Genomic DNA, 27,874 nt, shown 5'->3' with positions numbered 1-27,874 from the left:
TGATAATAAATTGTTTAAAATTTTAAAAAAGATAATAATTAGACATAATATCTCATAGTTGAATGATTGAACAAATAAATGCTGACTTTGTTGAAGGAAATTTTACATGTGTTTTATTTTTTCAAAGATGACTTGTATAAATTATTTTAACATTATCCTAATCTACGTAACCAAATAAAAAACCTGGGGGTCTGGTATTTTGTACAATTTGGATTTAATACATGTAATAAAAAAATCCCAGTATCCACCATTTTTTCATGGTTGGTGCCAAAGTTCTTATCAATAATAGATTTATTAAGTTACCTGATGAAGGTCGTTGTTTACACATAATAATACATGCCAACTTAATTACCAAATTTGTGAAAACATGATAAATTTTCTACAGAAACACAATATCAAAATACAGAAATGTAATGCACTAAATTGCTTATCAGTTTGTGTTATTTCTGTACATTCATAGTTGCATATGTATTCCAGACAGGTGAAAATTCTTAATTAAAAGTTTTCTTATTGGCATTATAATAAACATGAAGTGTATACAATACCTAGCTTATTTTTAAACAAAAAGTCAATATTAGTTCAAATTATTATCTTCTACTTTTCCAATATTGTTAAGTCAATAACTCAAAAGTCGTGTACCTTCATTTTCTATTTATGAGGACAGCAGCATTTGCTTCACAGGTCTGTAAGCATTTGACTACAACATTTCCTATGTAAGAACTTATGCCAGGAAAAAACTACTTTAATACTGAAAGGAAGTGGGGGTAGAATTATTTGGAAAAAAAATATTTTCTAAATAATTGAAAAAAAAAAAAATTACTCAGCAGTCATGGACAGAATTAAAATAAAGAACTGTAGTGAGCATGCTCACATACCCCAAATGTCCTCACGTTGGATAAATTTGTAAGAGAAATATATGTAGAGGGACCCTGATAAAAAAGGAATTGGAGTGTTTTTTTATACTTTAAACCTTTATCTGGTAACTAAATTCTGTTACTCAGAATGGTAATTTAAAACACCAGACAGTGATCTCTTTGAGTTTTAATTAATCCAAAGCAAATATCATTGTAGCGAAACAAAATGTACACTTGACCAGTAATTTATCATTGTAGACTTATATACCAAAAATTATGTCATAATCTGCAAGCGTTTATAAAAAAAGTCCGAAAAATGGTTATTCCTGCGAATCTAGCTAAGTTCAAAGCCCATAATATCGGTAAAAATTATCTGAGTGGAAAGAAACGAAAACTTGACCTGTAACTTATCATGGTGAACTTATATACCAAAAATAATGTCAATATTTGCAAGTGTTTACAAAAAAAGTAAGGAAAACTGAAGATGGACGGACAGAAGGGTCAAAAACATTATACCCTCTGTAACTTTGTTGTATGGAGTATAAAAATTATGATTTCATGGCTAGAAGGATAAAGAAGCACAGGTTGGACCTTCAAAAATTAACAGTAGCTAGCATATGAACACAGTAGCAATTAACAGTTGAAACTGTACAACAAACAAAAGAGAACAATTTATACAACAAAATAAAAGTAACTTTTGAGCACCAATACAAATCAAATGCTTGTCATAAGTGTAATGCACAGTAAGCAAAAAAAAATAATAACAACAAAAGTTTCCACACAGATCAGATCAATTTTGTAACATTGCAAAACAATTTGAACAAGTAAATTTAACAAAAAAAACCCAAATTATAGCACCACAACCAAGATGGGTTCTTATGTTTTAACAAGTTAGCACAACCATTACATCTGAAGTTGCCATTAGCAACAAAACCTACATTGAGTATTTAGCATATCAAAGAACAAATAACTATTGCCATTTAACAACTGACTAGAAGCTTAAGTTTCACTGGTATCAAAGAATCAAAGCAGTAAACATGTCAATACTTTAAACACCCTGTTCATTTTTATATTCAAATGAATGAAAATGAAATAGTTCATGAAAACATGCTTCAATACCAAAAATCAGGATCTGACATTAAAATTTTATCAACATTGTCCTTTCGGGCAAGTTGAATTCTACTTGCCTACATTGGAATCTAGGTTGTCATTTAGTAAATGCATAATGAAAAATGAATAAGATTTAGTTGTCCTATGGGCAAGTATAAGTGAACTTTTACTTGTCAGAATGGTAGTTTTGCTTGTCCCCGGAAAACCTTTAACATCATACATCGATCATGAACACAACCTTAAGTAAACTTTTAATTGTCCAAATGGTAGTTCCACCTGTCCCAGGCAATAAGACAAACTTTAACATCATACACTGATCATGAAAATGAACTTTAGTCAATGTTTACTTGTCCAAATGGTAATTCCACCTGTCCGAGTCAATAAAACAAACTTTAACATCATACCCTGATCATGAACATGAACTTTAGTAAACGTTTACTTGTCCAAATGGTAGTTCCACCTGTCCCAGTCAATAAGACAAACTTTAACATCATACACTGATCATGAACATGAACTTTAGTAAACGTTTACTTGTCCAAATGGTAGTTCCACCTGTCCCAGTCAATAAGACAAACTTTAACATCATACACTGATCATGAACATGAACTTTAGTAAACGTTTACTTGTCCAAATGGTAGTTCCACCTGTCCCAGTCAATAAGACAAACTTTAACATCATACACTGATCATGAACATGGACTTATATTAATGAAATGCATTTGTTATCTTTCTTTGCCATGGAATGGTTTTTGATAAAATGATAAAAAAAGTTCATAGTTGTCTATTATATAAGACAAAACAGCTTGTTTTCATGTTCAGTGTGGTTGTTGTCATAAGTAGTACACACCTCAAAAATCATTATTATCAAAATTAAGACCAAAATATTAAAAACATAATAAAAAGGAAGTCTCTGTGATATGCATTGATATGATTTATAAACCAATAGAAAAAATGCATTTGAAAATAATATGCAAAAGCAAGATGTACAACCAGTCTTAGTAGACAAACAAATGCCACAGAACACAAAATGCATCAATAATGCTGTATTTTTCATTACAAATCGTAGCATATTTTCAAAACTTGTTTAAACAAACTTTTACCATGAAAGTTAATATACAATACTGTGTCATACCATTTTTAAACATTTTTTAATAATCATTTATTATAAAAAAGAAATTACCAGTATGTCTGAAGAAAAAATTATGGAAGCACATAAAGATTACTTTTACACATTTTGTATTTATTACAATAACTATATTTTGCCTTTTAATTTAAAACAATGTCTAGACCTTCCATACTTCTTCCATTTTTTCAGAAGCTTGGTTATTGTTAAAGAGTGTTACATCATTAGGGGATCCAAATCCTTTTCTTTGTAAGCCTTGATGATAATCATCTGTTTTATTTGGTGTTCCAAATCCGTTCTGTAGTATGAAGCCATTTTGATTATTGTTTTGAGAGTCTCTATTTTCAAAGGCTTTATTAAATCAGTTTCTTCTGTCACATACAGAATTTTGACTAGAATTCGCTTCACATGAAGGTTTACCAAATCCACCAGAAAAGCCTGTATTTCTATCCCAATCAACTGAGGATCTACTTCCAAATCCCCCAGTGACAGTCTTTATCTCCTGCCTCTCTATTTTATTGTAACCATCACCAGAAGGGCAGCTGAAACCCCTTCTTAAACTTGGCTTTCCAAAACCAATACCATGTGACTGACTGCTTATTTCCAAACTGTCTCCAGCCCCATCTCTCTCAACATTTGAGTCAGAATTTCCAGGACAACTGAACCCACGTTTATAAAATGGCCTATTGATGCTAACACTGTTACGGTCTTTTCTCATTGGTACAACAGGACATATGCTACCAACATCTCCAATTGATAAATCACTTTGACTAAAATACTGTTCAGTCTGAAAAAAATAATTAGAAATTTATGTGAAACAGGTTTATATTAAATACACTTTTTGATAAGCTTATGAGTTTCATTTCAACCATTACACCACCAAAGTAGACAGATTTCTCAGGAATAGTTTATTGTTTGCATATCTGTAACTTAAATGAAAATATACAAGTCAATGGACAGTAACTGTGGGGGCATATGCACAAAACAAACACAGAATTGTGGTATAGCAATGTTCTATTTTTAGTAACATCCCCCATATTTTTTGAAAAATCAAAAATGCCCACACCAGTTACATGTTCTGTAAGGCACATCATCAAGTTGGAATCTAATTGGTCTTTCAGTTTTAATGAAACAACACTAAAAATAACGAATAAAAAAACATTGAAAAAGGCAAAGAACCCCAACATGGCACAAAAGATTAACAAAAAAGTTTGACCACAGATAGATCTCATCATGCTGAACATTTTTAACAGGTCTAAAATTAGTTAAACCTAACCAAAGGATCAAAAATCCCTACAGCAATTCATTGCAGAATACCCTAAGTAACATTCATACCAAATTTGATTCAAAAAATTGTTAACAATGGACACTAAGTGATAGCAAAAGCTCACATGGCCTTTGGCCAGGCCAGGTGAGCTAACTGGTAGCTATGAGACGAGACAGTTTTACTAATATACAAAAGCATTGCCATGGCATCTGTAATTCATACCTGATTAAAACATATATCTGGGAAGACTTTACTAAGATATGACATTTCTGGGGGACATTTTCTAGAAAACTGTGAATAAGCCAGAAATAGAATCTCTTCTCTTGTATATGATGGTGATGCCAGAGTTTGATGATCAGTATTCTCTGAAATGAAAGATTCATGTATCTTAAAATACAGTATCCTTATACAAAAATAACAAAATTGTACACCAATGATAAGCTCTGATATTAAATGAAAGAAGTAAAATTTTTTGGTGTAAGAAACCAAAACAACTTGAAATGACATACCAATAACCTCTTTTTTTAAATTCAATGAACAAATAATAGTTCAACATTGAAATGGAAATCTTTTCTCACTTAAAAATAATTTGAAAATCATTTGAAACTGGTCTTCATCTCTTAAGTTTTAAAAGTTTCAAATGCCAATATTTTCAACAACAAAAAACATGATAGAGCAATTAAACAAGAGGCTCCTAAGAGCCTGAATTGCTGATCTCGTTAAATTTAAGCGTTTCAAGGGCAATAACTTGTCTTACCTCTTTGTTCTATTTTAAGTAACAGGGGCCATGTTTTTTGTCTGATCAAATATCCACACTTCAATTCTATACAGAATACCCTAAGGAAGCTTCATACCAAGTTTATTCCAAATTGGTCAAGTGGTTTTAGAAAGGAAGATTTTTTTAAAGTAATAATATCAAAAATAGCCAAAATACTTTGAAAAGGGCAATAACTCCAACATGACTCAGGTCTCACTAACCACTTCAGGGTCAAATGGCCACTTCCTATGTAGTACAAAAAAAAACACCCTGAACCTAGACCTATACATTGTAAGTGCATTATCTGTGCGCATTCTGATTAAAAGTAGTCAAAATAAAGCTGAAAATATGTACTTTAAAATTATATTTGTTATTTACTACATAGTGTATGAATATTGTTAACGTGTGAGTAACTCCATGCTGTCAGTTAGCAGAAAAGGTAAAAATGTTGATTTTCAGAATTTTTACACTAGTAAATTTTGTGAAGAATTTCTACAATCATCATACCATTAGCATAATGGTTTTGAAAGCCTTATTATTTTCAATGGTATGCAACTTTAAGATGTCATTTGTCCTGGGAATTCACAGTGAAACTTTTAAAACTACTTTTTTAACATGTAAAGTAATGGAAAAGTTAGAAGTGTTAGTGAGATCTTAACAAATTTACACAAATATTTGACCACGGATAAATCTCATCATTCTGAACACTTTCACCCCACTGTCAGAATTTTGCTTAACCCAACGGTTCTGGAGATATATGGGAAGAACTTTTGTCTGACCCCTATGCTCTATTTTTAGTACATTTTATCAATGGATCAAAAATCTCTACATCAGTTCTATGCGAATATTCTAAGGAACATTCATACCAAGTTTGGTTCTAATTGGTCAAGCAGTTTCAGAAGAGAAGAGTTTTGAAAAATTGTTAATGACGATGGATGTCAAGTAAAAAGCACAAAATGTGGAAAAACCTCTCATTTTGTCTTTTTATCATTATTGATGCTTACCCTCAATGCAAGGAGATATTGCACTATTGTATGATCTGAACATAGCCCTTCTTCCTTTGGCAGTGTTCCTCCCACTAGGTAAAGTTTTTTCTACTTCCTCCACTAATTCTTTGTTTGTCCCTGGTCCTATAGGTTGTCTACTTACATTATTCTGGAAGTCAACAGAATTTGTAATTTAAAAAAAATAGCTATGTTAATTTTTTTGTTATAAATAATCAAAAGCAATGCTCATAGTGCTCATAGAAATCAATCTTATGTGTAGTAACATTGATCTATTGATTTTACCTTCCTGTAAAATTTCTTCAAAATCCCTTTATTGTTTGAGGAGGAAATGTACTAACAAGGCTATATCATGTAAAACTCTTTCATTGGATTATCTCCCCCCAAAGGCTGCAGACAATATCTGTCTTCTTCATACACATCTACGTTCAATGCATATCCTTCCAATAAACTTCAATCGAAATTCAGTCGTTGGTTCATGATGAGTTGCACTTGCAAGATATGTGGACAGATGAAAGGACAGGCAGACTGACAGACAGTGTGATGCCCACCCAGAAGCAGTTGACAAGATAGTTTCCAATATAGAAATGCCGTTAAACCTGATAAGTGACCCTCAGTTAATGGTTAAAAACTTTTTTTGCTTTACTATTACAGATTGTTTGTAATCATTAATGTTAAGTTGTATAACATATCCAACACAATGATGAAAGGAGAAAATATTTTGTTGACAACTGACAAATCACATATTGTGCATGTTTCACAGATTTTTCCTTTACCCAGGAGTTCTCCAGTATTGATTCCTGATTACGTTGTACTTGTATACAAAAGAAGGTGCACACCTTCAATATGTATATAAATACTGTGCTAAGTGTTCAGCCTCTGGGCTACTTGAATAATATATAATCAGTGCTACAAGCAGAAGATCAAATGAATGACCTTAGGGATTCTAGGGTTTTTCCAACATCAATGATCTGTAATGATTGTTTCATTAAACCACAAAATAGGGTTAGTTACATTTCAGTAAAATAATTTGGATAACTATTTTAGAAATTATATTACATGTACAACAAACTAGGTTTTTATAGCACTTCTTCTTGGACCAGATTTAAAAAAGAAAATGTTCATGAAAAAAAAAACAGGTGTTAACTTAAAAAAATTGTAAGTATAAAGCTAATCCTAAATATTGACTTTACAATAGAAAATAGCATTGTGACATCATAATTTGATCAATTTAACCTGATAACTTTTTTTGTAAAATTGACTTTGATGCTTATACAAGACAATACAGTAGTTCCTCTCGGAAATGGCCCCTTAACCAATGGCCATCCATATTCAGTGACCACATTTCAATTGCATAACGACCTATAGGGCAAATTGAAATGGTCCCTCTTCTAATGCAACCAGCAGCCACGACAATGAATGAAAAACGACGATCTAATCTCTTGTATTTGGCCATGTTCATCGTCTTCAGGTGTCAGTAGAGATCAAGTTCAGCTTTTCTCCCAAGTCTAATTTCAATTGAAAGTAACTTGAACATGAGTTAAATTAGTCTTATTCAATTGTGGGCACACAAGTGTGAAATAGTCTGATGAATCGATTATAATTACGACCGGTAACTGATATTAAAAACATGACCAGGTATTCCAAATTACAAACAAGATGTGTTACCTTTTAATCTGGTTGCAATTAGCCATTTAGGTCACACTTTTAATTAATTTACTTAGAGCCATGTGCAAATTTGTTTTGACATATCTTGATTGGGCATAAATTTGCACACTGAAGGACAGATAACTCTGGAAGGTTCTATCCCAGTAAATGTGACTTATACAGGTTTTTAAAATATTTTCATGATTTTAAAGTTGTGTATTCCGATAAGCATAAAGCCTGATGGATGATTTTATATAATATTGATAGCAATACAGATCAATTATCCTTGTTGATTGATCGCCGGTTTGTTTTCCAAAGATTATCCCCAAATTACGAATGAATGTTATCAAATCACTTTGAAACATTAGCTCAGATCAAAGTCTCCAAAACAAATGACTTGCAAAAACATATATAAATTGAAGTAGATAATAAAGTCGAGCTTACAACTTGCTAAAAAAATCAAATTTCAGTTTGAAAATAATGTAAATAAACAAAAAATTATTTAATTGCCTTTTTGCAAAAAAAAAAAGTACATATACATAACAAATATGAAATAGAATAATATAATTTGTATGCTAGTTTTAGACTGCAGTATGTGTGGTCACATAAGAGGAGACTACTGTATACATTATGAGAGATAAACCACTTAACTTGTTGTAATTCACATACATACCATTAATTTACCCTGTTTATGTACATTTTTATTTGCCTCCAGTGGAATCATCTCTTCTTTAGTTGTACTTCTTTTTGTCTTTAAATATTTTTGCAACAGTTCTGCAGCAGCCTTACAGAACAAATAACTTTCACAATGACCAAGACAAATAATGGGTACAATATGCAGTATCAAATTGCCTTCCTATCAATATTTTTATTAGATGAATATGATAAAAAGAACCCAGTTGAAGTCTTCATGTGTGTTGTGTTACTTCAATATATAATGTTGCATAAACATTGGATAAATTTATCAAAATCATTTAAGGAGGTAGACCTAGGGTAAGGGACACAACTCTTGAAAATCATTGGAATGTTTGTATTCAGCACTTTACACCAATCTTATGTAAGTATCTAATTAACTTGGATTCATTTTATTCTGCTTCAAAGGGAAGCTTGATAGGCTTTGGTGAAATTGAACATGATACATATCACTGATTTGAAGAGTTATGTCCTAGGTCTACCTTCTCAAGTTGTTTTTATGGCCTTATCATTTCTGCTGAACTGTATCAGTATCTTATTTTCTATTTACCACTCACTAATATAGTGAGTTATTCATTACTTTTTTCATTATTAACTTTTACTATCTGAAGATGTACTTAAAACAACCCAAAAAATTTCAAGCACCATTAGCAACACTTAGGGTTTTTGCTTTCACTGAGAACGATGTTAGCTGAAAATATTGTCTTTTTAATTAGAAACTTACCCAGCATTGTGTATTTTTGAAGTAGAAAATTAATCTTAGACATCTGTAAAATTATAGAACACTGCTGATATTTAGATAAAATGGTTTATTTACATATCTGCATATTTTCTCATCTAAATTCACTATACCTTGACAAACTCCTCATCTTCACCAACAATTTTAAGCCCCTTGACCGCCTCAATTACACTCTGTGGACTAGGTGACCCTAAATAATGTAAAGTTTACTTTTATGCCTTCTTTTATATTACTTCTTTGTACAAGAAATACCCCAACGCCAGTTGAATTTGTCAAGTAGAAACAACTCTGTGATTCTATCGAGTACCCAATGTGTCATATCATCCAACAAGTTCAACTAAATTTTATAACCATTTTTTAAATTTGGTATTATTTGTATATGAAAAATAACATCAAAATACTTCAAAAAAGTATTTAAAAAAAATCAATTAAAAGATCTGCCACTGATTGATTTATTAATAAGGAATAAATAACTAGAAAACAATAACATTGGCAATCTAAAAGAATTTTAAGAACACTTACTTTCTTTTATATCAATTTCATCTGGTTGACACTTTGACCAACTATAAAACATAATAATATATTATTAAGCATTAATTTAGTAAGAATTTTAAAAGTTACTTTATTTTAATTTTCATAAGTGTGTGTTGTCTAAATTTTGTATATACAGTGAAACTTCTCCAAACCGGCCACCTCTGGGACAAGAAAAAATGGCTGGTTTATAGGGGTGGCCGGTTTTGTGAAAAATAGCAATGCATTCTAAGAGCTGTTTCCATTAATGTGTTCTATTACCCTACATCTTGTCAGTTTGTTGGTCGAAACATGTTTTGATGCCAATTCAAAACTTTTGGCCTTTAATTTCATTTCAAAGCTTGCATCATTTTAAATGATTTGATTTTACAAACCATACTGCCAACAAAAAAATGTTCACGGTTTTGAAAGAATGTGTATTAAAGATCAGAGGGCTATTGATAGTAATTAATATCAACAAAGTCTAATATTTCACCTGTAATGTTGTTTTGGCTTGGGTACAGGTCACATTAATTGACAGTTAAGAGATTGTAAAGATCGTACTATTAAATGACCCTGGTAGCCTGACGTGTGTACACACCAATTAACAGCCAACCAGTGACAAAATGTAATGTCTGGATTAAATTTGTTCTTTAAACAACTGTCCTCTTCAATTATCATCTGTCCACTGATGAAATGCAAACCGGTCAATGAATGAATTTTTAATTATGTAATATAACGTAATCATTTACAGTTTTGTTGACACATTTATTACAGGTGAACAAAAAACAAGGCGGCCGGATTTGAGAGGTTTTTATTTGAAATATGTAACTAAAACTGTGAAAAACCGGCCAATGTACGGTTTTACACAGGTTTTAAGGTATATCGGCCGGGACTTTTGAAAACGGCCAGTGTGAAGGGAAGACCGGTTTTCTGAGGGTCCGGTTTAGATAAGTTTCACTGTATTTAAACATGTACATGTATATATATAAGTTGTTACAGTCTCATTATTCTTAAAAGAATGACACATATATATCTTAAAGCTGCATTAGCTGCCAAATTTGTTCAGTTTTGATTCTAGTGAATTTTGCTGATAAAATGAAATAAGTTTGTAATATTGCAATTGAAGCAATAAATGTCGATAATACCTACAGAATATTGTAAAAACAACGTGTTTCAATCAAAGAAGATCGATAGCTCAGATCTAATTAGTTTTCAACATTACTTGCGAAGATTGCCGACAGGACATTAACCTGTGTTAAAAATACTTTAACCTTGGTAAGAAAAAATAACAATAACGGATACACAGGTAAGCAAGTGTCTTGTTTACATTTCATTTCATCTATTTCTTGATTAGTTTTCAAATAAATAATGACAATTACTGACCATACTTGTGCCACATTATATCACAATACATAAATTTCAAAAGGATCCTTGCATTATATTCAAACTTTTTTCTTTTACAGCTTGAGTCCGACGGTCTTCCATGCCATTGATTAACCACTTTCGCTTTGCAATCAGATTTGTTTTTTTTTAAAACAAGAGGCTCACAGAAGCCTGAATCCCCCACCCAGTTGAATTTTGCCTTTCAAAGGCAATAAATTTAAAAGTTGTCCAACAATTTTGACTAAAAAAGTCCCTGGTAGGACTTATCATAAGGATCATTTCAACAATCAAAAGTTTCTTTTAATCTATCACTGTTTTCAGGATACTGACTGAAAACTGTTAAAAAAAAGGAATTTTTCCCCTTCCCTACTTTAAAATCATATTTGTAGTTTACTACAAAAGTGTATAAATATTGTTTACATGTGTGAGTAATTTTCCTCCATGCTGTCATTTAGCAGGAAAGGTAAAAATGTTGATTTTCAGTTTTTTTTATTTAAGTAAATTTTGTGAAGAATTTCTACTGTCATCGTACCATTAGAATAATGATTTTGAAAGCCTTCTTTTCCAAGCTTCGCAATAGTATACAACTTTCAGGTGTCATTTGTCCTGGGAATTCACAGTGAGACACTGAAAATTACTTGTTTAACATGTAAAGTAATGGAAACTTTAGAAGTGGTTAGTGAGACCTTATCTGACAACTTTTATCCCAGAAGACTTTTGTAGTCATAATAATAAGGATTATTTCAGCTATTGAAAGAATTTGGCTAAACCTAACGGTTTTGGAGATATATGCGAAGAACTACTGTCTGACCCCTACTGTATGTTCTATTTTTAGTAACGGCTGCCATGTTTTTTAATGGATCAAAAATCCCTACATCAGTGATATGCAGGATACACAAAGGAACATTTGTACCAAGTTTGGTTCCAATTAATCATATAATGTCAGAGAAGATTTTTGAAAAAAAAAAAAAAAAAAAGCAAAAATCATCGAAAAAGAGCAATATCTCCAACATGACTCAACAGTTTAAAACCAAAATTTGACACCAGTTCTATACAGGATACCCCAAAGAACATTCATACCAAGTTTGGTTTCAATTGGTCAAGTAGTGTCAGAGAAGATTTTTGAAAGAAATAACATTAAAAATAGCAAAAATTGTTGAAAAAGGAAAATAACCAACATGGCTAAACAGATTAAAACCAAAATTTGACCAGAGATAAATCTTATTATGCTGAACAATTTCAGCCTGTCAAAATTTAGTTAAATGTAATGGTTTTGGAGATATATGCAAAAATCTGCTGTCTGACCCCTATGTTTTATTTTTAGTAATGGCGGCCATGTTTTTCGACAAATCAAAAATCCCCACATCAGTTCTATGCAGAATACCCCAAAGAACATTTCTACCAAGTTTGGTTCTAATCAAACAAGTAGTTTCAGAGGAGAAGAGTTTTGAAAAATTGTTAACGACGACGACGGACAACAATGATGATCGACGCCAAGTAATGGCAATAGCTCAAATGGCCTTTGACCAGGTGAGCTAAAAAAGCAACCTTTAAAGCACATGTGTGGATTAAGGTCACCAGAAGTCACATGCATACAAATTTATCTAGGTCGATTTTTTGTCCTGCAAGACAATAAATATACAGATACCTATTTCATGTATTTTTTATTAATTCATGTTCTTTGTTGTGTATGTCTGTTTTCAATGTCTGGTCTTTGTGCCTGGATTACATTCTTTTGATTACCGCTATAACCTTGGTTCCCTTGATTACTCTTTTACACATTTTATTTGTGGATATCAAATGAAATTATACAGGAAAAGTGCAATTTAGTATAATTGAGGCATATCTCAACAGAATTTTTTTTTTACGAAAATGACAGCTAATGCAGCTTTAATGTTATAATCATGGATGTTTAGGCTTTAAACTTTATTCTTAACTATTATTTCTATATTTTATGCAAGTGGTAAATCTTAATCTATCACTACAATAAGTACTGTTGAAATCTGTTATTGAATACATTTTTGTTTTGTTATATACACATTAAGTGAGCAGATTTAATTGACTATAACAGTTTATTTGAGTTGTGTCCATCCACCCAATGGCACTGTAAAAGAAAACTGTGGGCTGTTGGATAATAATTGTATAATTAATTAGAAAGAGTGAATATCATGAATGCAGAAGAATGCCTAAATTTAAAGAGTTAAATCTTCAAGTTCTCTTGGCACAAGTGATCGTATTTTGGTTATTCAAGATAACCAATTGATTATCCTTTTTATTATATCGATTTTCTTCATAATTTATAGATATTTTCAATGTAAATTCTAAATTCTGCGATTGGCAGATTGATATTGAAGTTGTGATGTTTAGTGGGAAAAAGTCCGAGAATGAAATTACCGAATCAATTTCACAGTGTGAATCATCGTAATTTATTATACTGGGAATATTTGATAAAACACTGCTATCTATATAATAAATATATTTTATATACTTATATGCTGTTAAATGTGTTGTTTTTATTTGCAGCCAAAATAAATTAATATGTGAAACAAATCTACATTATTCTCATTACAAAATATCATTGGCTTTTAGCTACATTTACAATAGACTTAAATCTTTCATACATTTCTGTTGATAAGTCTTCTTCAAAAGATTCTTCTGTATTCCACAGGACTTGTTCTCCTATATCTATACCTGAATCAACACTCTGTAAAAGAACAGTTAAAACATTATCTGAATGAAAAGACATAGTGTATATCATAAAGGTACCTTTATTTGTCCCCATCAAATTTTCACGGTTTTTCAAAGTGGTTTCGTTATATGGTATCATAAAGTCATGACAATTCTTCTGGTTTGATTGAAAGACAAAAGCCTAACAAACTGCTATCCCTGGAAATATTAGGTCTTTTCAAAGTATTTCACATAATTAGCCTAAATCTGAATCTAATGAGCAAGATTTCTACTTCCATCAAGTATGAAAACAATTTTTAAATATAGTATTCCTTTATATCACTTTTTCTTACTAGCACACAGGGTAAAGCTATCTGATATAAATTTATGTGAAATTACTTTACAAAGTTATCACAAAAACTTCAAGTAAAATTCTTAAGATATTCATGTGAAATATGCTTAAATATGTTTCAAGACTTCACACTCTTTTTAATTATTTACTTCCAATTAAGAGAAATTTTTTTTAACATGTAACTTATGGATTTTCAGATATCTCTAATCTTAATTCTGAAATTCCACACATTACAATACAACAGACAGTGTACCAGCCCAATATCATTTGAATATTTCCAAGTATGATGAGAAAGTTTGAAGAAATTATTACCGTTTGTTGTTCTACCAAAGGAACATTAGTAAGCTTCTCATTATTCAGTAAACAATCTGTATAAATAATATCCTTGGCAATATCATTCCATGTGATAGACTTTTTCTACAAATGATTGTCAATACATGCATGAGATACACAACTATGAGATCTGTAAAATATCATTCAATGACACATGGGATTGATTTTATATCTATCATTCATTCATGCAAAAAGAAAAAAGTTACCGAAAAAGGAAGTCTGATCACACACAGTCCAAAGATAAAAACATTTAAATTCCCTAATTACCATTCATGCATGTCTTGCACACAGTTTATATTTCAGATCACATAAAAGTAACAAAAAAAGTAAAACAAGACTAAACACTTTTACATGTTTATGAATCATGCAGATCTTTTCACATTCTATTGCAAAACAAGGAATTGACAGATATGTATTTAGTAATAATGTAATGTAAGAATGCATGCGTATAAAAGTAAAAGAAGAACTGCATGAAGTTCTTAGGTTTAACAAGGAATGTCATATGACAAATTTCAACCCCACTAATATCATGTACCTACCCTAGACGATGGAGGGATAGGATATGGTTGCCATGCCCTTTGTCGTAGCTCTACTAGATCTCTTAGGTTGATAAGCACTAATTTGTCTTGGATTTTTTTCGCATTAAGGACCTCTTCTATATGTTTGAAACAAGTATCAATATAGTCTGTAAAAAATGCATAACCAATTGAGATTTTAATGGGCCTTCATTAATCACTAGATAATCCATAAGAAAGTCAACAAAATTTCAGATCTTAAACAAACAAAATGCTTCACAGTGTGCAGCTTGAAGAGACCACAAAGGTTGAACCCTGAACAGTTGGGTCACGTATGGACAAACCATTCAAACAATACAGCTTTGAATTTTGACTGTAATTGTTAGACATTAAAATTAAAATTTCTGCTAATCGCAAATTTCTGTAAATTCCATATTTTTTTTTCTGCCAAATGGGCTGTGTGACAAACAGGAATTCATTGTTCATGACAGCTATTCAATCTTAAAAGACAGTGTCCAAAAGATCACACACGTTCTGTGGTAGTTATGTTGGATACATTGGTATAATGTAGGGCAGATTTCTACCTAGAGAGCTATTCAAATTACTCACTAGCCTACCTAAATTTTTATTAAAAATGGAAGTGGTCTATTTCAACTAGCTATAAAAATTCTATGTAATTACTGGTTTTGGTCCCTAATTCTATGATGGTCATAGCCATAACACCTCAGTCAATACAAACCTTCCTCTTCAGGTTTGAAACCTTGTAATAAAAATTTATAAAGAATAACTAATTGATATTCAAGTTTTTATATCAAAACTACAGGGCTTCAGACAATGACAGTGCCATACCATTATATGATAACGTCAAGCTCCAGAATGAACTTGTAACATTGGAAGAACAATTGTGTTCAGCCCATGAATTTGAAATAACATTGTGCTAGAGTAACCATGCTCTAAGGGCTTTTTTTCTATAATTACAGCACATTGCCGAAAGTGCAGTCTTACAAAAAATATTTGTTTACCTTTGTGCTAAAATTAACAGCACTGCACAAACATAGTTCAATGTTGGCCTTTGGAAAGCACTGCTTTAGGTAGGATACCATTGTTTCTCAATAAAAGCAGATATGCTATAGTTTCTAGTTTTTAGAATAATATGAAGGGTTCTCCGTGGCCTCTTTTTGCATGGTGCTGCACCATGTGTTACTTTCATTGCGCCATGAATTCAAAACGAGTGCCACATGTTCATTTGAAGTGCACCATGTATTCAAATTTGCATAATGCATTGCAAATCGGCACTGTATTTCCCAATTACTCTTGTTTATTAATCACCCATACCTGCCATAAATGGATATGATTGGCGATTGTTTATTCTAACGGTAATTTTAATGTTTTGATTGGTAATTTCCCGGAGTTTAATGTGTCAGGGAGTGAAACGTGTGTAAACACATCTCGGATCTGTCAAATTTACGATTATCACTGTTGGCAAAATCAATACGATTAAAATAAGCTGAATGATTTCTACTGGTGTTTTTTTTAAATGAACAAAATCTGAAAACTTTTCATTTAAGAAAATATAGAAAGTATCAAGAGTTTAATTCAATTTGATAAAGATTGATGTGATTGGATAGGGAGGAAGATGATCTTAATTTATATGACCATGTCTTAACGGTCTCGGTAATTATCTGACAGAGAAAAGCAGTTCAATTTGCCTTACTTTTATGAAAATGCAATGGATTGACTCCCAAAAGTTCTAAAAGATTGTTTAATGGCACAATTCGGATGAATACAATGTTTTACTGTTTAAGTTCTTGACTGTAGTTAAATTATTAAGAACTTGTTAAATGCACGTGGTTTAATGGTATCAAAAAAAATCACCACACCTACCAATGGTTTTAATTTCTCTAGAGCTGTGGACCTATGGTCAAGCCTGGGGAAGGGGAAACTACCTTGGTATAGTTGCAATAGACAATACAGATAGAAAAAAATGCCATTGTTGATTTCTATGTTGTAGCTTGTGCAATTAAATATGTCACATTTAACCTTATCATACCTTTTTGGCAAGTTATTTTCTGTGAGAAAGGACATGCGCCACAATGAAAATTTGTCCAACCTGAGAGAGAGCCATGTGTTCATTTTAATCCATGGAGATCCCTGAATATGCACAAAAAATCTTACCTCTGTTTATTATTTCTAGGTGAGGACAATGAACTGCCAGCAAGTCACGGAGCTCTAAGCATTCATTGACTGATAGGTTTCCCTGCTTTAGCTCTTCTAAGAAGCAGCTGATTTTACTAGTCACATCTGCATTAAGAAATGATAATAAAACAAAATATTCTGTAAGAAACACCTAGTTTTAATATTTGAAAGACAAAAATCTCCATGAGCAGTTAATTCTTGTACTTAAAATAGTTAAACTCTAATCAGGCTTCACTCTCTAACTTGCTTTTCTTCTTCTTGTTTTTTTCAACAACAATTGACCTTGATTTTTGTTGATATTAACAGGAATCAAATTATAGCACATTTTGACAAAATATAAAAAGAAAAAAATCAGTCTCAGTCATTTATAATGACAAGTGCTAGAAAAATCACTGCTCATTACAAAAAAAATATACATTGTCCTCACATGGATGATTGCAAAATTTACAAACGATTCAATGGAATTTAATACCTACATGTATATTTGTATCTTCAGATAATAAAAATTAAGAATTTTCTAAAAGGTAAAAAATGTTTCAAAAAATTAAATAAATGTGGAGAAACTACATTTGTAAAAGCTCTGTTTTCTTCCTGCAGATTGAAATGCTAACAGAAGTTAGTATGTCACATTCAATTACTCATTACACAGTGTTTATATATGTATATCATAGAACTGGTAAATTATAAAGTTCTGAAGTCAATTTTCATCATTTTTTTGCCAAAAGTTTTAGAAATGACATATTTTAAATGGAAAAGTTTTCATTTTTTCAAATTTTACAATATCAGACTAAACTGCTGTCTCAAGTTGAAATAATGGTCAAATCAGGAACAATGAAACACCTAATAAATTAATGAACAGTACATTATTAGTAGACATGTATTACCTGTAAAATTTTCTCCACTTCTCTTACTGGATTGGTTACCATTGTTTTCATTTCCATTTTCGTCTGACTTGGATGTTTTTAATGGTCTAGGTTTATTCAATTTCAACTTTCTAGGAGCTCTCATCTTTGAAACTTCAATGCCTAAAGAATTACAAAGTGGTACATTGTAAACCTAAGAGTGACATTACATTTAATTGTCATTTTTATAATCTACAACTGTATATTTCCATCATTTTACATTTCTTTTTCTCTTAAACTAAAATACAAGTATAACTTATCAAGTAGCATCTTGGATTTTTAAAATTGCTTTGAGTTCATTATTGGTTTATGGTTAGAAAACTGGGGTTGTCTAGTCAACAAAAACAAACTTGAAACCCATCAGGACCAACCGGTGTTTTTTATTTATTTTTATTCTATTTACATTTTTTTATAATGAAAACTGAACTGTTCCTAAAAAATGATACCTATATTAGCATTGAAATCTTCAGAGCCACTGCAGATTGAACTAGCTTCAGAGTTCCTCCTAGATAAGGTACAATTCTCATTTCTTCTGTCCAAGCTTACAGTATTTGGAATGATACTATTTGCTACTTTAAAATTGGCATTTACATAGTCTGAAATGCCACTACTTGATTCAGAGGAAGAACTCCATGTATCACATGAATCTCCACGAATATCAAAATTTTCATCAAAGAGATCAGAATGGCTTGATAGATTAGATATAAAGTTATTACTGCCACTAAGTAGAGTCTCTGGAACGTTATTTTGATTGGCATCTGAAATGATAAGTTGAGAGAATAATTTATGTACATGAGTTATAGAAATTTATTACCCATGTATTGTGGATCTGTTTAAAAAATAAAAAGAATCATGTACTAAACTTGAAAACAAATTATAGCAGATATAAAGGAATATTTTAATTCATTGTTATAAATCTAAAAGAATTTGTACCTCTTAAGTTGAATTTCACCAGTGAAACTTGTCAACCAAAATTACCAATCTAATGAATAAATTCATATACTAAAGGGTACATTTGTAAATGTACAATGAAATGCATTTATAAAGATGATACTTTAATACTGATTTCAATACCAGTAAATCACAATTACCTATCAACATAAAGAATCAAAATTATCAGCATATATGATACATGTACATGTGTAAATATAACTGTTAGTAATTTTTTACAATTTTGGTGAATTCAAAACCTTGGTTTACATTTATCAATTCATTCAAAACAACTATAACTAATTAATAATTAGTTCAAGAAATGGTATGAAACACAATGCAATAAATCCAAAATATTATTTTAAAGCCTTACCCTAACATTTTGAAAACAACTTGTTTGCTGTCAACATGAAATGCATGTGTAATGTGTAAAGGTATGAATCTTACCTTTTCTTGGTCTTGGTTTTGTTAGCTTCAATTTCTTAGGTGCTTTCAACTTAGCAGTGTCTTCCATCTCTGTAAGAAACAGTTTTCACTATTCTACAATACATCTGTGGAATGTACACTAGCTATCAATAAATCATTGTATTTAATGGTGAACATCGGTGATAGATATCAACCCTCAGGTACAGCTGTCCACTGGATGATAAAAATAAAGTACCATCTATATCATACAATTTTTTACCACTTTTAATTTTAGATAAAATTTCTAGCATGACTAGTTACTCATCTGTAAAGATCAATGATCAACAGGCTAATGAAGGGATGTTTTTTTAAGAGTGGGTGATTTAACAGGAAATGGGTGCCAGAGACAGATGTCATTAATGTTATCATATTGACATTTAATTATAAATATACATTTCACAAATGAATGTTGGTTCAATCAAAAAGTCAGTTATTGCCTGATACATGTAAAAACTATAAGTATGATATACATAACATACATTTGTTCACTCTGGCCCATCTTATTGGAATACCCTCCCACATGAAAAAAGAAGTGTAAACCGAATAAATCTTTTTAAGCCGAAATTAAAAATTTTCCTAATGGAACAATGGTCAAAAGAATGATCCAACTTCATTAACATGTACAGTTTTTGTACTACATGTACATTGTATAATGTAAAATGATAACTTTGTTGGCATGCATGTATGAATTACATGTATTTACATGAAATTAACCTCATATTTTTTTTTGTGTGATGGCCTCAGGGAAGATTAGTTGTAAACTATGTAACCCTCTTGAAATAAAGTATTATTATTATAACATCAAAGGTGTTCCTCATAGGTATTCATGAGTAAATATCATTTATCCTTAATTACACACCCAAAGACATGTAACATAATTAATAAAAAAAAAGTCCCTCATTCTTAAAAGTAATTCAAGAATTTCTCAGTTTTTTTTTAACTAAATAAATCTTATTACCCATTTATTACATCATGTTGATCTAATAAATGTGCCTACATGTAATTTTTGTTGTTGCCTTTTGAATTACTGGTAAATTCAGACTGGAAAAAGATCACTTATATAAATCAATGCTAGCTTTAATAAATGTTCTGTTTATTACTTCTTTTTTGATATGGTGACCATATATAGCTGACAAGAGAATCAGCTATCAAAAATTTCAGAAATTCAAGCAGTATACTTGACTATGAAATATGCTTTATGCTTTCAATGTATCAATGAATATTAAATACGATGAAAGTTAACAGAAATGGCCAACAATGACATACCGGTCATAACAGCAAACAACAAAACATTAGTTCTAATAATAAAACCCTCCATTCTTGTTTACTCAGCAGTTTGACTCAGGAGCTACATTACTGAAGCTTAAACTCATATTAATGAACCCAACAGTTTTCACAGTACAAACCAATTTATACAAGATTTGTTTGTTTGTTGGTGTTTAACGTCCGAGCAGCAATATTTCCGCTATATTCAGACGATGAACATGAATTTGATGATAAAATGAACATGAAATGATGATGAAATGAAAAAGGGATTGGACACAAGGACAATGGGATCAACAAATTTTGATTGCCACTGGAAATAGGGAGAGGTGGGTAGGGTTGGGCAATTTAGCCTCCTGTGGCGGAGCCCTATGGTTCCTACTCTGGAAGAATACCACAGTAGGGTTCTTTAACATGCAAGGAACGTGGCATCTTTCCCATTACAGTGCACCACTATGGTTTGCGGTCAAGTTTTCCGTATTATAGCCTGACAACCCAAGCATGTAACACACCAGGGGTACCCCATTCCACCACCTGGGGCACACATCTCAGTTGCTCTGTGGGCAGAGCGCCCTAGCCCCCGGCTAGGGTTCTGAGCACTACCTAGTCGCCTTTTACGACAAGCTTAGCGCTGCTGCAGGCCTATTCTTTTAACACCCGGACCTGCATGGGGATTTATACAAGAAGAAACCTGGCAGCATATAAAAACTGGTATAGGAAAAACCTGATACTAAGATCTATTTTTCTTTCAGGAAATGATAAAAATGTTACTTCAAACTTTCAGTGGGAACAACACTGAGTTCATCACATATACAATGTAGTAACATTAGTCGCAATGATTGGTCAATTCAGTCAGCATTTAGTATTTAAGCAAATTCATCAACACAGTTAATGGCTTCTATAGATAGCCATTCAGGTGTGTAACACATCATCTCTAAGCTTTAAGACTGTTACAGTCTGCAAGTTTCTAACTTATCTACAGTTATGGTGTTTTCTCACAGAAATGTAACATACCAGGAGAATGCTTTGGTTTATATATATTTGAATATTTAGGCTTCTTTATATGCTAAATTATTATGAAATTGTTTGCAATTCTGATTTTCTGCCAAGCTACAAGTAAAATATGTCCTGCCACATAATAAAAAAAACATATAATTTCAGTGTTAAATGATAAAATGTAAACGATAAATTACAAATTTTTGTCATTTACAGTTGATGTTTCCTCTAAAAACTTCATGTATATGTATAAACTGTGACTTTATATTTTTCATGTGACTTTTTTTCCTACATTCGTGACATCATATGCACAATTTCAGCCTGAAAGTCATTAGAATTTCAGAAGTGTGGTATTCTACATGTATGTTGCCACAAAATATTCAACTTATTGTGTGGCACAATTGTTCTAACCCAATGTTACATATCAATACAGAGGCAAGAGGGTTGCTGGCTTCTGGATTAATCCCTTTAGGGATTTGGTGCTGGATATATCTCTTGTTTTGACCATCACTAATGATACGAGATCACAATTAATTCCCCTTGACTTTTCGTTGTATACGAATATAGTTCCTAAACTTTATTGCTTATTATTTACTGCAGAATTGTAGGGCAAGGATCAAATTTACAAGGGATTTTTTTTCATTCTGTAATTTTATGTGGAAGTTGTGATTTGGTCATATGGAAGGTCAAAATTAAGGACATTTGGCAGCAGCCACTTTTCATGTCTACAGGGTCTCTGAAGCAAATCTGCTTTTATAGATGTTTCCAATTTGGTAAAGTTTCATTGAGTTTGAAGCGGTGGAATTTTTTGTATGTCAAGATGGGTCTGTTGAAATGTACTGCGAAATTAATTGTGTCCTCTAAGAGAGGTCATATTTTTGTAAAACATGCTATTTTAATGTGTTTTGGGGGGTTATTTCTCAGAATTCATGGAATAAACATGAAATGTGGCAAAAAAAACTATTTCTTTTCTCATCTTTTTGTATTTTAGTCCAAAAATGGGTTTCTATGGGATTTTCGATGTAAAACTCATATTTTCTTATGGGATCAGGGTAAAATTGGACAAATGAGCTAGTTATTGTCTCATTTTGAGTTTTTTACACACAGTGTCATAATAACAGCAAATAAACACTATTCATAAGCAGTGGACAGGGTAAAGGTATAAATTTTAACATTTAGAGTGTTTTTAACCTGCAGCAAAGGTCATGAGGCAAAATTAGTGTTAGTCAATTGTCTCAACCATTTGGAATACTCTCTTACACTGCAATTCTGGATTATGAGAGAGAAATGTTTTAAAAATGTACAAACAACCATGATTTCCCATTCTTTAACATGTATTTTGAATCCATGTGTTACTTAAACCCCTACTGAGTTGAAGGAAAACAGTTATTTTGGAGCCAGTCATACACTAAAAAGCCTCAAAGCAGAAAAAAACATGACCTGATATGAAAAAGAAACATCCAGTCGAGTTCATATGTACCACATAAGCATTAAAACATGCATTTTTAAATATCTTTTCACTATTCTGTGGCTGTATAAGTGAAATCTTAGTGTAAATGGCATATTTACCCTAACCCGCAGTTTAACAACCCTGGTCCTGGCTTGATTTTAATTACCCCATCTAATAGATTACTTTAAACCACTGCATCTGGTTGTTTTAGAAGTACATTTAATGTGTCTAGAGCACTTTGGAAGTAAGTTTGGGTTGATTCATTCTTTTTTAGCTTCTAAAAATGAGTTTTTATATAAGTACCCCGGCTAAAAACCACTAATTCCACTTTCCATAGGCTTCTATGCTAATTTCACAATATTCAATGGCTTCTCTGGACTTTACCTTAACTTTAACCTGCAGAGGACTATATATCAGCATGATTCTACATATGTCAGCTCACAATCCTCAGAATGGCATGTGGGGTTAGCAGACTTGCAGTGCAGTACTGGTCACTGGAAGTGAAGGGTCTATAAATAGCATAGGAAATCCCAGTGTTTTCACAAGATAGGGGTATATTTAAAAATCATTATGGAGATTAGGCTTCACATCACAAGAAGCAAAATGCACCTATAAAATGTACAGAAATGTTTTTGCTTTCAGAAACTGTTTAAATTTTTTAAATAAGATGAGAACTTTTTTCACAGCACTATGAGGAACAGGGGTAATTTCTGCGTAGGACTATTTTTGCGTACGTTCCAAATGCTCATTGGTTGAATTGGTGGTCTGTAACCTAAAGAGTCACTTTTTGTCTTAAAAAAAATAAATAACTATACAGGTATCTTCCTACACACATACTGAATGCATTTGCAAAGTTTCAGTGAAATGTGACAAGCACTTTTTTAAATATTTGATTTTTAAATATAGGGTAACCAAGTTGTGCGAGCAAAAAAGTGACAATATTCTACCATACTTAAATGCATTAAATATTTGCAAAGAACTTTTTCTGACTTTTCAAATAAAAAATATTAATCACAACTTGTTTTTTAACAATATTAATGAAGAAATAGTTTTAAAAGTAATCATTTTCTGAGAAATTGGTCTATTTTTAAAAATTTATTTCTGACATGCCTCCCCCTTTTTCTTGATCACATGTCAAAAATCCTAAATCTTTAAATTTTCACAAAAGGTGACATATTTGGCTTTAAATTTGTAAATACAGTGTTTTCACATTAAAACATGACCAGTAAAGGGCACCTAAAGCAAAAAAAGTACTCAATAATGGATTTTCCATGTTGCCATAGGGGAATGCTGATATGGCCTTAACCGCAGTAATGAAAGTGAGTTTTTCCTCATTTCTAACCTAATTTTTGCTCAAATCTACACAAAACTTGATTTCAAGTGCTTATTGCCACCATATTTAGGTAAATATAGCCCTCAAAGTTTAATATTTGATATTTTTACTAAATTTTCTACATTTTTTACAAGATAGGACATAAAAATCAGCCAAAAAGACCAATTTTCCATAATTTGGACCTATAACTTAAAAAAATGCATATTTTGAAGGATTTTTGTAGTGTATTCCTCTCATGGCAAAGTTAACAAGATCTTCAAGTAGTTTAAAGCTATTTCAAGAAACTTTTCATTTTGCCATGGCTTCTTCTTAAGGCTAAAAACCACTAATTCCACTTTCCATAGGCTTCTATGCTAATTTCACAATATTCAATGGCTTCTCTGGACTTTACCTTAACTTTAACCTGCAGAGGACTATATATCAGCATGATTCTACATATGTCAGCTCACAATCCTCAGAATGGCATGTGGGGTTAGCAGACTTGCAGTGCAGTACTGGTCACTGGAAGTGAAGGGTCTATAAATAGCATAGGAAATCCCAGTGTTTTCACAAGATAGGGGTATATTTAAAAATCATTATGGAGATTAGGCTTCACATCACAAGAAGCAAAATGCACCTATAAAATGTACAGAAATGTTTTTGCTTTCAGAAACTGTTTAAATTTTTTAAATAAGATGAGAACTTTTTTCACAGCACTATGAGGAACAGGGGTAATTTCTGCGTAGGACTATTTTTGCGTACGTTCCAAATGCTCATTGGTTGAATTGGTGGTCTGTAACCTAAAGAGTCACTTTTTGTCTTAAAAAAAATAAATAACTATACAGGTATCTTCCTACACACATACTGAATGCATTTGCAAAGTTTCAGTGAAATGTGACAAGCACTTTTTTAAATATTTGATTTTTAAATATAGGGTAACCAAGTTGTGCGAGCAAAAAAGTGACAATATTCTACCATACTTAAATGCATTAAATATTTGCAAAGAACTTTTTCTGACTTTTCAAATAAAAAATATTAATCACAACTTGTTTTTTAACAATATTAATGAAGAAATAGTTTTAAAAGTAATCATTTTCTGAGAAATTGGTCTATTTTTAAAAATTTATTTCTGACATGCCTCCCCCTTTTTCTTGATCACATGTCAAAAATCCTAAATCTTTAAATTTTCACAAAAGGTGACATATTTGGCTTTAAATTTGTAAATACAGTGTTTTCACATTAAAACATGACCAGTAAAGGGCACCTAAAGCAAAAAAAGTACTCAATAATGGATTTTCCATGTTGCCATAGGGGAATGCTGATATGGCCTTAACCGCAGTAATGAAAGTGAGTTTTTCCTCATTTCTAACCTAATTTTTGCTCAAATCTACACAAAACTTGATTTCAAGTGCTTATTGCCACCATATTTAGGTAAATATAGCCCTCAAAGTTTAATATTTGATATTTTTACTAAATTTTCTACATTTTTTACAAGATAGGACATAAAAATCAGCCAAAAAGACCAATTTTCCATAATTTGGACCTATAACTTAAAAAAATGCATATTTTGAAGGATTTTTGTAGTGTATTCCTCTCATGGCAAAGTTAACAAGATCTTCAAGTAGTTTAAAGCTATTTCAAGAAACTTTTCATTTTGCCATGGCTTCTTCTTAAGGCTAAAAACCACTAATTCCACTTTCCATAGGCTTCTATGCTAATTTCACAATATTCAATGGCTTCTCTGGACTTTACCTTAACTTTAACCTGCAGAGGACTATATATCAGCATGATTCTACATATGTCAGCTCACAATCCTCAGAATGGCATGTGGGGTTAGCAGACTTGCAGTGCAGTACTGGTCACTGGAAGTGAAGGGTCTATAAATAGCATAGGAAATCCCAGTGTTTTCACAAGATAGGGGTATATTTAAAAATCATTATGGAGATTAGGCTTCACATCACAAGAAGCAAAATGCACCTATAAAATGTACAGAAATGTTTTTGCTTTCAGAAACTGTTTAAATTTTTTAAATAAGATGAGAACTTTTTTCACAGCACTATGAGGAACAGGGGTAATTTCTGCGTAGGACTATTTTTGCGTACGTTCCAAATGCTCATTGGTTGAATTGGTGGTCTGTAACCTACACTAGGTGAAAATGCTCTAATACTGCAGTGTCATGCATTAAAACACATATTTCTGTCTTTAATCAGATGGAAACCTGACTAGCTTGTGTTTTCTACTTCAGAAACATGCAATGCAATGGAAGTAAAGAAAAAAAAAAGAGAATATGTCAAATATTTGAATTGAGGCTATTAAGAGGACACTTTTTCACCCAATGTGCAAAAAGTTGAAGTGGCGACATACACCATTAATATAAAATTTGCCATAAATCATTTATTTTTCAACAAATTTTTGTAAAACTTTGCAGTTAGACACAGAAATGAATAAGCTTTCCACAGATGATGCCTTTATTCGAGTTTCAAAATAAGCCGATCTAATAGGTACGAGATCACAATTAATTCCCCTTGACTTTTCGTTGTATACGAATATAGTTCCTTTTTTTTAGTGTTTCTTCCTGATTTTTTTTCTTTGCAGAAATAAACTTTATTGCTTATTATTTACTGCAGAAATGTAGGGCAAGGATCAAATTTACAAGGGATTTTTTTTCATTCTGTAATCTATGTGGAAGTTGTGATTTGGTCATATGGAAGAAGGTCAAAATTTAGGAGATTTGGCAGTGGTAACTTTTCATGCCTATGGGGTCTCAGAAGCAAAGTTGCTAAAAATAAAAAAATGATGGTGAATTTTTCTGGCACTCTTATAGGAATCTGCTTTTATAGATGTTTCCAATTTGGTAAAGTTTCATTGAGTTTGAAGCGGTGGAATTGTTTTTATGTCAAGATGGGTCTGTTGAAATGCACTACGAAATTAATTGTGTCCTCGCGCCTATAATGGTGGTCAAAACAATATATATCTTCAACACCAAATACCAAAACTAAGGGACTTGCTACATTTTGTACATGGTCCGACTGAGGAACTTCGGACTACTAATTGATGAGAAACACTCTCTGTTAGTAAACTAAATTCAGTTCTAACACAACAGCAAAACAGACACATACTATGTAAGACTATTCAAAAACACGTCTCCTGCAATAGTTTCACTACAATGGTATCTTGCCTACTGAAATTTCGGTTTGTTTTGAAAATGAACAGCTGTTGAAATAATGGCGGGAGAACAGGTTTGAATACATAATGGTTTAATTTTGTGTATTGCAGATTGCTTAACATGAAAATACCTTCAACTGATTTTCAAATCGATGAAGACTTTTGCAAATTCCAAAGTAACTCCAACTTTCAGCGAAGTTCTCGTGCTTCTGGCTCCGTACCATTTTCTAGAATATCTA

The 27,874-nt window shown here is 31.7% G+C and overlaps 1 protein-coding gene across 2 annotated transcripts; it reads right to left on the bottom strand.

The window, feature by feature from the left end:
• Positions 1–1,025: 1,025 nt before the first annotated feature.
• Positions 1,026–27,874, bottom strand: LOC148615831 (uncharacterized). Of its 2 annotated transcripts, XM_088582479.1 has the most exons (14): positions 27,767–27,874; positions 19,432–19,500; positions 18,501–18,812; positions 18,037–18,177; positions 17,132–17,257; positions 14,981–15,126; positions 14,421–14,525; positions 13,711–13,793; positions 9,716–9,756; positions 9,307–9,383; positions 8,435–8,545; positions 6,115–6,265; positions 4,576–4,718; positions 2,884–3,873 (listed from the first exon to the last, which is right to left on the bottom strand). In XM_088582479.1, the coding sequence occupies exons 2-14, from the start codon at positions 19,496–19,498 to the stop codon at positions 3,448–3,450; spliced, it is 1,929 nt and encodes a 642-aa protein (XP_088438605.1). In that variant the 5' UTR covers positions 19,499–19,500; positions 27,767–27,874; the 3' UTR covers positions 2,884–3,447. The 2 variants fall into 2 exon arrangements, with proteins under 2 accessions (XP_088438606.1, XP_088438605.1); XM_088582480.1 differs by lacking the exon at positions 14,421–14,525 and having other exon boundaries at positions 1,026–3,873.

The sequence above is a fragment of the Perna viridis genome, chromosome 5 (assembly GCF_037379345.1).
Source record: "Perna viridis isolate PV_CMFRI_1.1 ecotype Kerala chromosome 5, ASM3737934v1, whole genome shotgun sequence".
In the NCBI taxonomy this organism is placed as follows: domain Eukaryota; kingdom Metazoa; phylum Mollusca; class Bivalvia; order Mytilida; family Mytilidae; genus Perna; species Perna viridis.
Note: the sequence above shows the minus strand (reverse complement) of the source record. Positions and strands in the feature narration are given on the sequence as shown.

Excerpts from the sequence above, each read along its gene's own strand:
- LOC148615831 (XM_088582479.1), bottom strand. The coding sequence starts at position 19,498 with ATGGAAGACACTGCTAAGTTGAAAGCACCTAAGAAATTGAAGCTAACA. Across the intron at positions 9,384-9,715 it reads TGAAATTGATATAAAAGAAA|GGTCACCTAGTCCACAGAGT; the intron begins GTAAGTGTTCTT and ends TACATTATTTAG. Across the intron at positions 8,546-9,306 it reads AAGATGAGGAGTTTGTCAAG|GCTGCTGCAGAACTGTTGCA; the intron begins GTATAGTGAATT and ends TTGTTCTGTAAG.